The sequence below is a fragment of the Oratosquilla oratoria genome, chromosome 10 (genome assembly GCF_046742065.1).
Source record: "Oratosquilla oratoria isolate Oo_2021 chromosome 10, ASM4674206v1, whole genome shotgun sequence".
In the NCBI taxonomy this organism is placed as follows: domain Eukaryota; kingdom Metazoa; phylum Arthropoda; class Malacostraca; order Stomatopoda; family Squillidae; genus Oratosquilla; species Oratosquilla oratoria.
Window position 1 is genome coordinate 65276955 of NC_134786.1, and position 18147 is coordinate 65295101.

Sequence of the window (18147 nt, forward strand, 5' to 3'; positions counted from 1 at the left end):
TTGTTATTATTTATATATATATATTATATATATATTATTATTATTATTTTTTTTTTTTTTTTCATCTGTTTCATCTTATGCTTCTTCTTCCTCTTCTTCTTCTGCTTCTTCTGCATATTCTTCTTCATCTTCTTCACCTTCTTTTACTTATTCACATTCTTCACCTTCTTCTTCCTCTTCTGCTTCTTCTTCCTCTTCCTCTTCATCTTCTTCACCTTCTTCTTCCTCTTGTTCATGTTCTTGTCCTTTTTCTCCTTGTTGTTGTCCTTCTTCTCCCACTCCTTCTTTTCTTCCTCTTCTTCTTAAGTCGAAGTTCCTCCATAATTTATCGTTGCCTATATCTTCCTTTCGATTTCCAGTCATACTCACTTTATCGTTCTTATATATCTCACATATTTCTATCCCATTCTCATTACTTTATTCTTTTTTCCTCTCTTCAACCTGTTCATTCCATCAATTTCTATTTTGCCTCCTCGGGTCTGTACTCCGCACTTCTCATCTACGTTTGATAAAACATTTTTCCAGTAATTTGTTTGCAGAGCCGAACAACTCCTTTCATCCATTCATTCCACAAATATATTGACACATTCCTCCTCGTCATCTCTATTTTCGCATGAGGGGACGAGAAAGAAGGGTCGCCATGTAAATGAAGCGGTGGGATGTGCTTTGTCTTACTGCATTGCGTATGACCTGGGCAGTGGACGGGAGTCAGGGATGACGGTAGTCTGGTCCCCCTTGCGTGTTCGCGATTGTCCACTGTTTTCTGAACGTAGATGATAACGCGGACCAGTGTATTCGACATTACGAAACACTTAAGAAAATAGTGTATTTGAAAACCCTTTAACTATTTACACCAAGGAGAGGACCCTACGCCAGGAGGCGCTGAGTAGCTGGGGTTAGGTAACAGTCACTGATGGGGATCGGAAAGAAGTGCGGGATTCGAACCCACAACCAAACGATGCGAGACCAGCATCCTTCCGATGACGTCACCAGCGTACCAGGTGTGTTCTAAGAGGGGGTTTACACGGTTCGACAGACACGTGTTTGAAGTGATGTGTGAACGTGTGAACGGGGTATTTGGGGTTTAACCAACGTGTTCGACAACCAAATACTCCGTTCACACGTTCTTGTCTGATTACCATTGTTCTTGGACATGTTCACAAAGGTTCCGATCTTGAAGCCTTATCGCACTGTGCTGTTTTTCCTTCGACTGTTGGAACAGATTTGTAGCCCGGAGCTGGAGTAAGATCATTTTTCTCCAGCGTATCAAATGAAAACGTGGGGATTTTTGTTGAGAAAACAAAATAGTTTTTCATAGTGGTTTTCCGGCGGAAGAATATTGGAGGTGGGGAGTACCGCCGATTAATCGGAGGTTGGAGGAAGAATAGCCCAGTGTGATAGCCCACTTTACCCCTACCTACTTCTGGAGGGTGACTCTTTCTCTCACGGTCTCTCACGTCCTTATTACCGTCACTTCCTCCCGAACCTTTGTCGCCGCTTTCTCTTTTATTCTCACGGTTCTCACAGTTGCAAAACTCGTCCGCCCACCTTCATTTCCGTAATCGGCTCCTCCATTTCCTCACCTTTTCTCACGTCAGTCTTACCATCGTTGCCAGCCACTTCGTCCACTTCCACTTCCACCACCACTTTTTTGTTATCCACTTGATTCACTCCACCCTACCTCTCCTCCTAATCCACTTTATCTCCTCCACTTAAAACACATCCTACCCTATTTTCTCTTCCTCCTAATCGCCTTCCCGTCGCCTCCTACTCTCCTCCCTGCTTCCTCCTCCCCTCCTTTCCCCCTCCTTCTCCTCCTCCTCATCTTCCTCCTCCTCATCTTCCTCCTCCTAGCCTCCTCCAAGGCTCCTCCATTTCCAATGGTGATGTTGACTCCACGCTTTACTTATTCTATTATTTTTTTGTGAATTTTCTGATATCTTTACGGACCAGAGTCACACATATTCTTATAGAACTAGAGTCATCGCCACTCCGATTTACCTGACTCAAAATTCTCTTTTACTTCCTCAACGACTCCAACATTGTTCATGAGGATAGAAACGCTAGTTATTGATGACAAAGTGCTAAGAATACCCTACTCCTCTCCCTCTCCCCTTTCCCTTCCTCCCTCTCCCTCTCCCCTTTCCCTTCCTCCCTCTCCACCCCTCCCTTCATTCTTCTCCCTCCCTCCCTCTCCACCCCTCCCTTCACTTCTCTCCCTCCCTCTCTCTCCCTCTCCCTCTCTCTCCCCTTTCCCTCTCTCTCCCCTTTCCCTTTCCCTTCCTCCCTCTCCACCCCTCCCTTCACCCCTCTCCCCGTCCTTCATTCTCTCTCTCCTTTCCATGCCTAAAATATGCAAGGTAACATTCTTTGAAAAAGACTTAACCATTTTTTGTGCATCTATATTGTAAGAGTAAAGCGATATGCAAAGTTGTTTTTCGTCGTCTGGAAGGATTTTCAATCATTTATTTTGACATGACGCCCACGTACGTGTTGCACTCGATTACTAAGGAAATGTCGAAACTTTCTCTTCTGATGATTGATTTTGTATCAACATCATCTCCTCTGTGTCATCTTTGGAGTTGTGTTGCGGGAATCGTATAATTGTGTGTATGTATGTATGTGTATATATGTGTGTGTGTGTATGTACACGTATGTGTTTGTATGTATGCGTGTGTTTGTGCGTGTGTGTGTGTATTTACCTAGTTGTATTTTACGGGAAGGGGAGCTATGCTCGTGGTGTCCCATCTTCATATCTCATTTTATCTAAACTGTTTTTAAATTCATGAATTGTTTTTGCACACACCACTTTTTCGTCCAACTTGTTCCAGTGTGTGTGTGTGTGTGTGTGTGTGTGTATGTGTATGTGTATGTGTACCAAGTAGGTCCTCATACCAAAAGAGCCATTTTACTTCTTCCACACCGTAAAGGGACTTTTTAGGGATGCCCCTATGGACCAGCGTCACGCAGCACCCTTTTACAATTACTCATTTCTACCACCCTCCTAAACCACATCAAGACTTCCACCTCATCGGCGTTATGTTGTCCCCAAGGATAGAAGAGATGGTTGTGGGGAACGAAATAAAATTCCCCTCTTCACCTCCCTTTGTAGTACCTTGGCGATGAACACAGTGCAGCGAGTCACAGCTCATCCAGGGCAGAGCTGGACAACTGTAGGTGGTTTACCCCCACCGATTCACTCCACGGCAAGACCTGTTGCAGTCCATTGAGCCACGTCCTCCTTTTCCATTCTTCTGGAAGAGCTCATTTTCCAGCCAAAAGACCATCCTTTATACCACATCTTTCTCTTGTCTCTGTTCCATTTGTCTGTCAAATATTAGTTTGTCTGTTTTAATAGCTTCTAGTGTTCTTTTCTATTTTGAAAGGGAAAAAATTACATATCCTTCTTATGCTGTTTTGCACAGGCATAAGTTTAGGAAGGGTGTGTATTTGTGCATATATGTGCGTTTGTGTGTGTGTGTATGTGCGCGCATAGACTTGCAATAATTCATACATTATATATTGTTACATGACACGTTGCTCTTATTCTTGCTTGATGTCTGCACCATATGCATATTCGATGCGAGTCATGTTACTGGATAGGTTTGTATACCACGCTTAGTAATGCAACACCTTTCCCGAATTTCGTGGCCTATTAGTGTTCTTGGGTGCGATGGTTGTTTAGTCGTGTGGATTACACTAATGCTACCTCCATCTGATGAGGCACGTTTCATGTATATTAGGGTGTGCTTGTACATGTATATGTACTTGTGTGTGTGTTATACACTCGGCCGAGAACACATGTGTTGAAACTAATACTATTGCTCGGGGCTCACGTTTGGCTGCGTCGTTCACTCTATATCCCTCCATTCCTTTAACCAACCATATAGTATAGCTCCTTTGGGACTATGATTTACACAGTACTAAGCCATACCACGCACCGTTCCAGACAATCCACAAAGACGATTATCAGTGTCTGATGTCAAATAGATGAAAGTATCTCACTAACGTGATCAACAAAGCGAGGTGGACGGGGAAGTCCGAAGGGACACTCCAGGGATTCGGGATAGTTGGGTATAGGTGGTTGTGTATTCGGTTTGAGTTTGTGGTTTCAGGTGCAGCATCTAAGCAATAAGATGTCTTTGTAATTGATGCTCTTGCGTTTCCCCCATCCAACCTCGTACCCAATGACACAAATGCAACAAGCAATCATTTTGCTAATATACCCGCATATCCCCATTTGTGTATCGTATTAAGCTTTACACGGGTGATTGGATCGTGTGATTGGTACGTATATATCACAGAAGTGGAGAAAAAGTTACCACTAAATGGCCAGACAAGTTAATTTGTGTGACGACTCTGATTTAATGACCAATTTGGAACCCAGATAAGGGAGCGTCTCTTGACGACTACCCTTGTTTCGATTTCTCTTCGACCAAGTCTTCCTGTGCAATTTTCCCTCACTTCATCCTCGTCGAGTCTCCGGGTCGGTCTTCCCCCGAAGATAAATCCCAGATGTTATTATCTCTTATCTTTTCCAGTCTGTTGATATCAGTTCAATCCATCCTAATCCGCATGGACTTTTCACCATATATACAACCTTACCAAGGCGGATTAAGACACAGTGGTAATGTACAGAGTCTGTATCGTTACTCAGGGGACAGGCCGTTCCTGTAGTAGACCATTAAGGCTGAACTACACTGTCACATCTCCCCATTCAGTTCAACCTTCCCGTAACTATATCCCCATGCCCCATCTCATTCTCGCCTCATCATCCCCCATCATCCCTTATCCGTACACACCCCATAAATGGCTAAAGGACTAGCGATGGGCAATTGCATGTGTGACGGACCTCGGATAATTCCATCTCCCTATCACCTGTCTTCAAGACATCAACACATTCGTCTTCATCCGGAGGTGCACCCCCAGGGGCTGGTACTCGATCCCGGAGCAAATAATCAGAACCACACCAGAACAACATCGACAACCATCCAACATTTCTTTTGTCTGGAGGGATCTCAGGGAGAGTCAGAAGATTGTTGCCGGATACTGCAGGGCTCCGATTTTGTAGTCAGTGAAACTTCAGTCTGTAATTTATCATCAGTGATTGATATAGTGTTTTGATCCAGCCATTAGGCGGGAGAGAGGGATGGCCCGCCATTCATAAGGAGCTAAGATGAAATGGGAGAACAAAAGGGTGAAGGGTGGGTGGGTGCATGCCTTGGCTGGCTACCCCCTTATAAGGGGGAAGAGGCTTTTAGGTATACCGATGTAGAGCTATAAATGTAGATGTATATATAGATGTAAATATAAATGTATCTATATATGTTGATATTAAGCTATAGATTTAGATATAGGTGTAGATATAGATGTAGATGTAGATATATATGTAGGTACAGATGCAGTGTGTGTATATATATATATATACACACACATATATATATATATATATATATATATAAGCTATATATATATATATATACACACACATATATATATATATATATATATATATAAGCTATAGATGTATATATAAATGTAGATATAGATGTGGATATAGATATAGATACACGTATAAAAACCTGACCTGTACCCTCTCTCTCCCCTCAGAGCTTCGCGGGTGGGCGTGCACGACCTCTGCCATGGGGGGCCGGACCAGGTGGTGGGGCCGCCCCCCTCACGGCGCCTGGGGGGTCACCCATCTCACCCCGCCCCTTCTGCGCCTTCTGGTGGCCGTTCTCCTTGTCCCCATCGAAAGGTAAGTCGAGCGAGACTCTGTTCCCAAGTGCCAAAAGGAAATCACCACGTTGGGGGATATTTTCGTGAGAATGTCTTTCTGGTGAGTTCGGGAGGAAATGAAACGTATGAAGGAGATGAAGAATGAGGCGCGGTGAAATGCAAAAGGGGGTGATGGCCGAAGAAAACGGGGAGAAAAGACAGATACAGACAGACAGACAGACAGACAGACAGGAATAGACAGACGGTCGTAGGGATAGAACTGAGTGGGTCCTGTTCGTAACGAGTTTCAGGAAGAAAAGACAGACAGACAGACAGACAGAAAGACTGAAACAGACAGACACTAGAATGGACAGAGAATGAACAGACAGTAATGGGAGACAGAACTGAGCGGCTCCTGTTCGTAACAAGCTTTGGGAAGAAAAAAAAAACAGACAGAAATGAACAGAAAATGGACAGACGGTAGTGGATAACAATATACAGACAGACAGACAGGCAAGGGTGAACAAACAGACAGACAAGAATGAGCAGAGAAAATGGACAGACAGTAGTGGAGAGGGACTCGAGAGAGGCTCCTGTCTCATTGACAGAGAACGTGAACAAGAATCATTAAAACGAGAAAAGATGGAAATCAAGTCATGAGAGCTTTGAAGTGTTTCCAGGAGCTTGGTACATTTTCGTCTCCTTGCACATGGAGAACAATGGCGTTATTCTTTTTAATAGACTCGAGATCTTGTTAGAGGTCTATTATAGTGGTTCCAGGAAGGATATTGGCTATTAAAGGTATTGAAACACGTTTTTAGATCATATTAATAGCAATGTTATAAATATAGTATTCCCACAACCAGATGTGTCACTACATTTAGACAGGGTGTCTAAAAATTGTATACGTGTGTGTATGTGTGTGAGTGTGGATGTGGATGTGTGTGTGTGATTAACCATGGTCTTTGATCATGTGTTGGACTCGTGATCGACAGCTATTTCCCTCCTGGAAGAGAGCTCAGAGCTCATATTTTACCGATCTATGGGTAATGCTGTGACCTTACACGCACATATCCCCCAACTCCCCGCCCACGTGAGTTGAATAACGACTCGTAGCGCAGCGATACTGAAATTATTTCAGCCCTGGGCGGGATTCGAACTCGAACCGCCGTAGTGGCGGTCACGAACTCTGCCACTGCGTCATCAATTCATGTTTGTGTGTGTGTGTGTGTGTGTGTGTGTGTGTGTGTGTGTGTGTGTGTGTGTGTGTGTGTGTGTGTGTGTGTGTGTACCCAAAGCTCACTCACCCATGTAAAGGAGATGGCAGAGACAAAGAAGGTCCCCCCCCAAAAAAAAAAAAAAACCACCCCTTTCACACCTTAAAGGATATTGGCTTCTTTGAAGTGCCCCTACATACCAGCGTCACGCAGCATATTTCTGAAATGTTTCGCAACGTTTTCGAATCCATTGGTCCTTGTATCCTGACAATGGTGGGCATCAGTTTAAAGTACAATTAGAATTTAGACTTTTCCTCGTAGTCTAGTCTAGTCCCCCTTGCGTGTTTGCAAATAAAAATCTTTTTGGGACTCCATGTTTACAACGTTGGGTGTGATGAACTTGTTGCATGACGTACACGAAGAGTCACATCACAGAGAATACGAGATCTTTTGGTATCTATTTATTTGTCCGAGTTCGAATTCGCCAGCTTCCAGAGACTGCAACTTCTCCTGACGTGCCCCTCCCCCTCCTCCTTCTCTCCCTCTTCCTCCTCACTTTCTTCCTCCTTTACTTCCTCTTCCTCTCCTTCCTCCTCCTCACTTTCTTCCTCTTCCTCACTTTCTTCCGCGTTTACTTCCTTTTACTGTCCTTCCTCCTCCTCACTTTCTTTCTCCTTTACTTCCTCCTCTTACTCTCCTTCCTCCTCCTTGCCTTCTTCTTCCTCCTCAACTTCTTCCTCCTTTACTTCTTCCTCTTACACTCCTTCCTCCTCCTCTTCTTTCTCCTCCTCACCTTCTTCCTCCTCCTCACCATCTTCCTCCCCCTGTACTTTTACTTCCTCATTCTCCTCACCTCTCTCCTCATCTTCCTCCTCCTCACCATCCTCCTCCTCATCTTCCTTCTCTTCCTCTCCATACGTCTCCTGACTTTTTCCTCCCACTCCACCTCTCTCTCTTCCTTTCCTCTCTCCTCCTCACCTTCTTCCTCCTCCTTTACTTCTTCCTTCTCACCTTCTAACTACTCTCCTTCTTCCTCCTCTTTTACTTCTTCCTCCTCACCTTCTTCCTACTCTCCTTCTTCCTTCTCCTCACCTTCCTCCTCCTCCTCATCCTCATCTTCCTCCTCTTCACCTTCTTTTTCTTCCTTTCCTTCCTCTTCTCTTTCCTCCTCCTCACCTTCCTCCCCTTCCTATCCCTCCTCCTCACCACCTTCCTCCTCTCCTTCCTCTTCTTCCTCTCCTCCCTTCCCCTCCTCCCATTCCTCCTCCTTCTATACTTTCCCCCCATAATCCTCCTCCTCCATCCCAAATCCCACTGACGGGGAAGTGTGGAGGATGGAGGGGGTACGTCATGCGAGGCAAGGCCGAAGTCTCGGTGCCCAGCTCGAAGTTCTGCATGACAAGTTCCCCGAAGGAGGGGATTGCGAAGTTGGCTGGAAGGGGAGAAGGAACGGGGAGGTGTTAGGGGGAGGGGGGAGGGAAGGAAGGGGAGAGGTGGAAGGTCGACCTTAGAGGAACCATTAGCGTTGAGGATCTCCCCCTTGGGTGGAAATCCTCCCGACGGAAGGGTCGTCGAAGTCCTATGCATACTAAGGACGGCGATGTTTATTCGTGCCTCCGGAGGTGCTTCTGGGATGACGTTCTCAACACAGGAGTTGAGGGCGAGGAGGTGGAGGGCAAGGGCGCCGGGAGGGCGATGGAAGGTGGAGGGCAAGGCAGGAGGGAAATGGGATATGAATAAAAATGAAAATTTCTTGCGGCATCCAGAGAAGAAATGGCCAACAGGTACGGAATGCTTGAAGGAGTTATCACACTAGGCTATTTTTTTTCTCCAACCTCCAATTAATCGACGGTACCGCTGACGTCCAGCACTTTTTCCCGCCGTAAAATCACTATGGCAAACATTTTTGTTTTCCCAACAAAAATACATAGAATGTCAATTGATGTGTAGAAGATTTTTTTTTTTTTTTCTCTCCAGCATATCAGATCCCTTCCCGAAAAATGTGGGCAGAAAATCTACTCCAAGAGTAGGAGGAAAAATACACCAATGTGATAACGCCTTCACTAGGGCTTTGTATTTAGGTGAGGCTTTAGGGGTCGGGGTGATGAAGGTCATGAGGAATAAAGGATGACGGAGAGGGATGGAAAAGGGAAGGAGAAAATGGTGCCATTGGACATAGGAAGATTGGATGCCGTGTAGAAAATGTACGCGCGCGCGCACACTCACACACACACACACACACACACACACACACACACACACACACACACACACACACACACACACACACACACACACACTGTGTATATACAAATATATATAATATATGTATGTGTGTGTGTGTGTGTGTATAATGTTTATTTAAAGCTCTCAGGAATCCCTGAGTTCTTAATTTCGTTGTTTGTTGTTATCGTAGATTCTGGCTCGTGGACGTAGAAACCTGACATAGGTGGAAGGGAAGGAAAAGTAAGGAAGACCGAATATAGAGTTTAGGGAGAACAGGGATCGGGGGTGGGGGTGGGTTCTGGTGCTCTGGGATGTTGGGGAACAGGGTTTGAAGTAGTTGGAAAGGGTAGAAATAGGTTTGCCGCAATCTAGGGAGAAAAGAAAAGAGGAAAGAGAAAATAAGGGTAAGTTAGATAATTAGAATGGGGGGGTCTAGGATATGGTATATGGGGAGTAGAGGGATGGGAGTAGAAAGCAAAATGGAAGATAAGAATATGAATTGAAGACGACTACATAGAGAGAGGACAGTGTGGAAAGGGGTGGGGGTGGGGCTGGGGGGTGACCAAATTGGCTATATGGTCTCCCCTCTCGATTTTTTTTTTTCTATTTTATCTGTTTATTCTTTTATTTATTATTTTTTTTTTAAGGATTCGTTCACCTATGTTATTCCCAGATGACAATGCCATGTGTTTATTTTCAGTCGAGTCACCATGTCATCTTAATTGACGAGATATAGCGGACGGTTTAGACTTGTTAGTATACTTCACCTGTCCAATTAGACATTGGTTTGTGACCATCTCGATATAGATCATAGAAACTGAAGGGATCAAGGTATGGGTATGTTTTTTTTTTTTCTGCATAATATCTCTTTATCAATGTGCAATACACAATATCTCTTTATCAATGTATCTACGAGGATAAAAGGCGAATACAGAGTCTCAACAAAATTGGATATCCAATTTTAACTTTAGATTTGGCAAAGAATACTTGAGTCCAGGAACTGCATTGCGGACGATAGTGTTGGTTCAGACTATAATAGCTTTTGTTATTGAATAGATGCACTGACTGTGAAGGGTTTCCTTTTGGGTGAAGTGACCTTTCTTGTTAGAAGAATTAATCATCTCTTCACCCAGCTTTCTAACGCGCGCACACGCACACACACAAACACACACACATACACACACACACACACACACACACACACACGCACTACTTTTTATACTTCTTCGGCTCCCAGGGATTCCTCCTCCCCCACCACATCTGAATAAAATCACCTGACGGTAGACAAACTAAACACACAAATCAGCTGAGGCACTCAAAAGGATTGGATGACCTTCAACCAGGTCACCACACCAATGACATGTCATGGTGCCATTGGGAAGCGAAGCCCCGAACTCCCCTCTCCCCCCTCCCTCCTCCCTTTCCCCCCTCCCTCTTCCCCCCCCCCTCGGGAGAATACATTTGTGGCCAGGAGGAAGAACCTGGAGAAAATGAACTTTGGTTTTGTTTATTCTGCTCCTCGAGTTTGCATAATGGGGCGTATTGCGGCCTTATGGGGAGAGGTTATGGGTGCGCCAGTTCTGCGTAAAAATTGCGTAAATTGTTTGCATTCGTACGCGAGGGGTTGGGAATGAAGTGGGAGGATGAGGGGGTAAGGATAAGGGGAAAAGGAAGTTAGGGAATAAGAATAAACGTGTAAAAGAAGTTAAATATATGAGAGACGGTAGTTAAGTGGGAAGGCTAACTGACCGGGATTACAACAAGGAAGGATAAATATGTAGGTAATATTAAATATAAAGGAAAGCTACATAGGGTAAACTAGAAAGGGGTAAAGGTAATCAGTGGAATATAGAAATATAGAAAGGAGTACAGAAAGGGATAAGCGTAGGCTAGTAGTGTTTAGAACCTAGATCTTTTCTGTATGCTATTGGCAGTTGGCGAGAAGTCTATTGAAATAAACACCACTTGATCACGGAACCTTTATTTATAAAGCGTATCGCTTGTTAGAGCTTTATCAATGATTTGATGTAAAGCTCTTACAAGCGAAACGTCGTACTAATAAAGGCTTCGTCGTCACATTTGGTGTGTCTTTGATCTTATTTGCAAGTAGATTGCAATGTATAAAATTGGTGGAACATTTCGGCAGGAGATTATTTGGTCCATAAGAATGTAGGAGAAAAGACAAACTCGTACAAAAAAAAAAAAAAAAAATGAAGAAGTGGGAATGAGGGCAGAAGAGAAAAACAAAATAAAATGACATTTGAGGAAGGATGTGTGTTTACTTGGATCTTGTAATGGTGCAAGAAACGAGAAAAGAGTTCTCCCAAATCTGGTATCAAAACATATTAAACAGAAATACGTACAGAAAGTGACAATTAAAAAGAATAGTTTCAGTTTGTGCTGAGACTGTTGAATGATCTTTAAGTAGCCCAATGGACACTTGCCTAAACTCATGACCAGGTGGTCGTGAGTTCGATACCCGGTGAGGAGACCCAATGTCAGCCCCCCACCCCCCAAAAAGAATCTTCTTCTTCTTCTTCTCTTCTTCTTCTTCTTCTTCTTCTTCTTCTTCTTCTTCTTTTTCTTCTTCTTCTTTTTCTTCTTCTTCTTCTTCTCTTCTTCTTCTTCTTCTTCTTCTTCTTCTTCTTCTTCTTCTTCTTCTTCTTCTTCTTCTTCTTCTTCTTCTTCTTCTTCTTCTTCTTCTTCTTCTTCTTCTTCTTCTTCTTCTTCTTCATTATTTCTGGGAAGCAATGTGAAGGTGACGTTAGATCTAATCCACTCCCTCGAGCAACGTCGGGCACCTCAGACAAGGATTCCAACTTTCTGGAATTGCAGGAAAACAACGCGTTCAAACTCATAGAGATATGGTTTCGTCTTATGACTGTAGTCGCTTGTTGGAACTACAGAATAGTGTAAGAAAAACGATTTGAAAATTATGTTTCTTATTGCTCAGCTGAGAGAAAGTCCTTGACCTTAGATATAAGGTCAATGTCAAGGGTGGGAGTGACCCTTAGCATCGCCCTGCGGTAGTTGGTAATGAGATAGACAAATACATAGATATATATATTACAACACACACTGAGTAGTCTCCAGTACATAGATTTTCGTCTTATCAACCACATTAACTTTTTCCATTTGAATTCCTTGCATAGATTTTGTGTCGCCGACCGATCGCTTGATTTTCGGTCGAAGGTGGTCGGAAACAGGTCTTAATTAAGCTTGGTGTGACGGAGGCTTAAGGCTCAGTTCTCTAAAGTCAGGTCGTAGATTGTATAGACCTGTCCAGATGTGGCCAGGAAAATGATTCCGTCCTCCACCTACCCTTACATTGTCCTTAGAAGGAGAATCACACCGAAATAGTAGTAAATAGTTCTCGTAATTTATCGTCTTCGTAACTTCAAAATATCAACATATGTGAATGATGATTTAACGTCGCGAACTCCCCCTATCAGTAGGCTAGTACGGTGCCCCTTACAGGGGACTTTGTAGCGTAGAATTTAATGAACAATGACATTGGTCCAACTCGCTGGCGGCAGAGATCAAACCGCTGTCACCTCGACCTCCGTCGCAAGTAGCGACGCTCTAATCCGCTCGACCAGATGTACAAAACTTAAATAAATAAATTTAATCTTACATTTCGCGTGGCATCATAAGTGAATACATATATATATATATATATATATATATATATATATATATATATATATATATATATATATTACATTTTTTATTGTATATTTGTTATTCGAGCTGAATAATACAAAGGGTTACAAATTACAAAATATTACAAAGAAAAACCATGCCGACAGGAGACCGTTTGGTCTATAACTAGGTCGGATTTGAATATATATATATATATATATATATATATATATATATATATATATATAATATAAATAATGATAACTAATAAACCAATGGATAAATAATAATAATTCATAATGAATCATTAACAAATAAATAATAAAAACAAATGTAAATAATAATAAATCAATAGTTAATTATGAATAAAATTTTGACTTCATTTCCCCGTAGATTGTCTCCTCTTCGCCCGTCACCTGTTCATTACTTTTGATTTACCTAATCCACGTCATCATAACGCCATCGAGAGTTAAACTACTTCTGCAGCGGCGAAACTCTTCACTTAACTTCCACCCATTAAAATGGATAAGGTGACAATTAAGAATAAAAAAAAAAGTTTTAATTATCCGTCACTCTTGAGATTTTTTAATTATCAAAACTCGAGTGATCTAGATCTAGAAAAGACTCCGGAAAAGAAAAAAAAAAAGAAGAGAAAACTCAAATTAAGGGAAGGTTCTCTCTCTGTGTCTTAATGAGAGTGCCAAGGGTCTTTGCGATTCGGTCGTTACTGCGTTAAGTTGGCGACCCTCAGCTGAAGAAAACGGAGCTTAACTAGAATGGAATGTTTAAAGGTTGATACAATTCGAAAAGGATTAACCGAAAATGACTTCTTCCCCCCCCCACCGTAGAGCCTTTTCCCTCCCCTCCCACTCCCCCCACACTTCCCCCTCCATCCCCCTCTTTCTACTCCCCACCCTCCCTTCTCTCTCTCCCACTCCGACTCCCCCTCCCTTTCTCTTTCATTCCCAATCCCAGTCCCCATCCCATACCCCATTCCCCTTCCCCTCATACCATCACCTACCTATCCCTCCCACTCCCACTCCCCCTCCTCCCATTCCCCCTCTCCTCCCCTTTCTCCCTCCCCTCTCTCCCTCCCCACCATCTTATTCCCGATTCCCACTCCCTCCTATTTCCACTCTCCCTCCGTACTCTCCCTCCGTGCCTCTCCCCTCCCCCACATCATCGACAGAAACTTAACAAGCATTAACCAGCAACAAATATATAAATGACGTCACAATATCGAGGAGGATATGCATCGAACCACCAGGTTGAAAAAGTTTAAAGAATGTGTTAACATCCCCCGCCATATTTGGCATTTCTTGCAATGCTGACAAATTCAATTTTTTTTTATTTTATTAATTTTCTATTTCATTTTGTTGTATTTTAATTCTTTTATTTCTTTGACATATCATTTTATTTGTAGTGCTCTTGATATTAATCTAATTTGGTTTTATTTTTATTTTATTTTTATTAATATTTTATTTTGTTTTTATTTTTTATTTTTATTTCTTATTTTTATTTACATATTTTTACACGAAAACTTAAAATTTTAGCAGTGTGAACACGGAACTAGATTTTTTTTTTATTTATTTATTTTTTTTACTCAGCTATTGTGGTCCCGGGCTCCAGAATTGTGGACTGATGGGGGGAGGGGGGTATTTCCAAAAGCGGTTGATGAAGTCCAACATTTTTGGGGCGCATAGCCGCCCGACAAAGATTTATTTCTTTTACCTCGCCGCATGCGCTGGTGAATATACACTAACGGGTCCGAGTTTAGGTTCCTGTGAGGTGTGTGTGTGTGTGTATGGTGTAAAGAGTTTGCAAAGGTTATTTTATTTTATTCGTTTATTTTATTTCATTTATTTGTTTATTTATTTATTCTACTTTGGTTTCACTCGGTTGAATATTCTGTTTTGGTTCTACCTTTGTTTTAAATTTAATTTGAGTTTAGTTTAGTATATGGATTTAATTTTTATTATGTTTTGTTTTATTTTGTATTATTTTATTTTTCATTTTTCATTTTATTTCGGATAATTTTCTATGGTTTTTATCTTGTTTTTATGTTAGTATGTTCTTCATCTGTCATTATTACTCGCGACTTGTTGAGATGATTTGAGTGCCTCCAGGCGATTTTATTCAGCTGAGGAAACCCTCTGCAGAGTTAACAACTGAGGGTTTCAAGCTTCTATTGGTCGGCTGGAGTTCGAGGTCCGGGAGACGGGTGTTGAAACCGGACGGGCGAAGTGACGAAGGTCTCACGCGGGTGACATTACTCTCACTCTCGAGACCTGATGTGAGAGTGACAGTGAGAGGCGTTTCACGATGAGGGAGTGTGTGGTGGTCTTAAGTGGTGGTTAGGAATTCGGCCCCGCGCCTCAGTGAGTCAGGAGACCGTTGATGATTTGTGTAAGTTCGTTCTCAAAATTTGATTCGATTTTATTTTTTTTTCGTTTTGAAATTATGTCGAGTAGGACTAGCACGATTGCATGCGTACACGCGTACAGGCACACACGAACGTACACACACACACACACACACACACACACACACACACACACACACACACACACACACACACACACACACACACACACACACACACACACAAAGGGACACTACGAGCACAGCTCCCCTTCCCGTAAGATACAACTAAGTAAAACTAGGTACACACACACACACACACACACACACACACACACACACACACACACACACACACACACACACACACACACACACACACACACACACACTCGGTGGTACAGTTGGTAGAGCGCTGAAATGGGAAGCAGAAGTGCTCCTAGTACCCAGTTCGAATCCTGCCCAGGGCCGAAATTATTTCGGTATCGCTGTACCTCGGGTCGTACTCTGACTCTCGTGGGCGGGGAGTTGGGTGTGTGTGTGTGTGTGTGCAAGGTCATAGCATTACCCATAGATCGGACCTACGAGCTCTGAGCTCTCTTCCAGGAGGGAAATAGCTGTCGATCACGAGTCCAACACGTGATCCAAAGACCAAGTGAATACACGCAGACAAACGCTAACATAAAACTACAAACATAAAAGCAAAAGAAAAAAAACACTAACACAAAACACACACAATTTGCATCCTACCCAGATCCTGAATTCACGAAAAAGACCAAAGAGAGAAGTGGGTAGGAAGAGAGTGAGGGAAGGAGGAAGGGCAGAGAGAAATAGAGAGAAAAAACATGATATGTTGCTGAAAGTCTTGGAATTCCTCCTTTCATATTTCGTTGTCGCTTCTGTAGCTAATGTCTGGTCTTGGTAGAAATGTAGTACAAAATGCTGTCGCAGATTATGAAAGATAAGTTGAACCATTTATATTTTTTCCTTTAACACCATTTTCAGGAAGAAAAGTAGAAATATGAGATTCTTTCAATTTAAATCCAATTTTATTTGGCCAAAATTCGTGCAGACAGTTGTAATTGTGTACGTGTGTGTGTGTACTCGTATGTGTGTATATGTATGTATGTGTGTGTGTGTGTTTGTATGTATGCACGTTTGTGGTAATATTTGTGTACAGGTATATGATAGAATGAATGTTAGATTGAGTATGTGAGTGTGATTCTTAGTGTTAACCCTAGCGTTAGTGTTGGTGTTAGTGTAAATGTAGGTGTTGGTGTAATATCAATAGCCCAGACATGGAAACCCCCTTGACAGCTTCCGGGTCACCTTCACGGTCGGTCTTGTGTTCGCGCGCTGTGATGTATTGGCTTGATTTGTGTGACCACCCGGGGCCCTTGTAGGTCCTCCTCAGGGACGTCTAGTTGGGCAGCGTCGTGAATCATTCCCAAAGGAAGCTCATTGGAATGAAAGGGGCTGAGGAAATGGATTCTGCTTGGAGCTACACTTGGGGATGGAGATGAAGACCAATGGAGGAGGTTGGTTGTTGTTGTTGTTGTTGTTGTTGTTGTTGTGGTTGTTATTGTTCTTGTGGTGGTGGTCGACCTTGTCATCAGCACCTCTATAGTATCATACCACATTATCTGTCTCACATCACCCTCGTCTGGTCACCGTTTCAGGGTCGTTTCCTTAACGATGTCCATTCCACGGTTGATCTAACAATCCTTGCCAGCTTTTTTTGCTCCCTGCTTCCCCCCACTCCCCAGCCTTTCCTCCCCACCATTGTTGTCACCCACCCTCTTTGCCAAGTACCTTCTGTCTTATCTCTCAGCCGAAAGAGCCTCTTTGTCTCCCATATCTTGTCGTTTACTTTCTTATCTTCGCTTCTTGGAACGACCAATCGGTCCTCTTGTTCCTGCATCCTTCTTCTCGTCCTCCTCTTCCACTGTCTTCTGAGTCATTTGGTATTCTTATTCTACTTAACCCGCTTTTCTCCACCCTTCCCCCCCCCCTCTCTCTCTCTCTCTCTCTCTCTCTCTCTCTCTCTCTCTCTCTCTCTCTCTCTCTCTCTCTCCCTTTCTCTTTCTCTCTCTCTCTCTCTCTCTCTCTCTCTCTCTCTCTCTCTCTCTCTCTCTCTCTCTCTCTCTCTCTCTCTCTCTCTCCCTTCCTCTCTCTCTCTCTCTCTCTCTCTCTCCTTTCTCACTTTCTCCTTTGTTCTCTGTCCCTCTTTCTCGTCCTTTACCTAGCTATCTCTGTTTATCTTGCCGTCTATCTGTCTTTTCACCTGTCTCTTTCCCACTGTCTTCTTTTCCTTCTCATTTCGTTCCTTCCCCCTTCTTCTCCTTTTCTCTGCTCTTTATCGCCGCTCTTTTCCATTTCCCTCTCCTCTTGTATTCTACTGACCTCGACTCCCTTCCTCTTTATCACTGGCTTCTTCACACGTCCCTTCATCTTCTCCTTCTCTTCTCCTATTTGATTCTGTTCTCTTGTCCTTTTCATTCTCCCTTTTCCTTTCCCTTCTCCCTCTTTCCCTTTCCCTCTCCATTTCCTTCCTCCCTTTCTCCTTCTCTTCCCCCTCTGTCTCACTTAGTGCTATCACGTATTTTACTCTTTCGTACATACTGTTTTTCTCTTTATCATCCTTCTTCTCCTTCCCGTAGTGGATTTTCCTTCTCCCTCTTCCTCTCGCATTACCACGGGACCCTGGCACTATCAAGGATATGGTGCAGAGGTGAATATAATCGCTTGACGCAACCAAAAACAACAAGAAAAGGATTGTCCGGTATGAAAGGGATTAAGCTTCCCCGGGTCGTGTTCAACCATTGTCCCCGCTTTCTCATTCTCGCCTCTGTTCTTGATTGCTCTCCGTTTTACTCCCGTCTGCCCTCTTCCTTTCCTCTTTCTGTTTACCGTTGTCTTTCCCTTTTACCTAAATCCCGTTATTGCCTGCAACCCCTTCTTCTTCTTCTTCTTCGTCTTCTTC

At 43.1% G+C, this 18147-nt stretch overlaps 1 protein-coding gene across 1 annotated transcript in view; it reads left to right on the forward strand.

Annotated features, from left to right (window-relative positions):
- LOC143029284 (glycine receptor subunit alpha-4-like) overlaps window positions 1-18147 on the forward strand; it is a 1034091-nt gene that overhangs the window by 461540 nt on the left and 554404 nt on the right. Inside the window, exon 3 of the mRNA XM_076192019.1 lies at window positions 5611-5758. Coding sequence (XP_076048134.1) covers window positions 5643-5758 — 116 coding nt within the window. The 5' untranslated portion in view covers window positions 5611-5642. The remainder of the gene's footprint in view (window positions 1-5610; window positions 5759-18147) is intronic.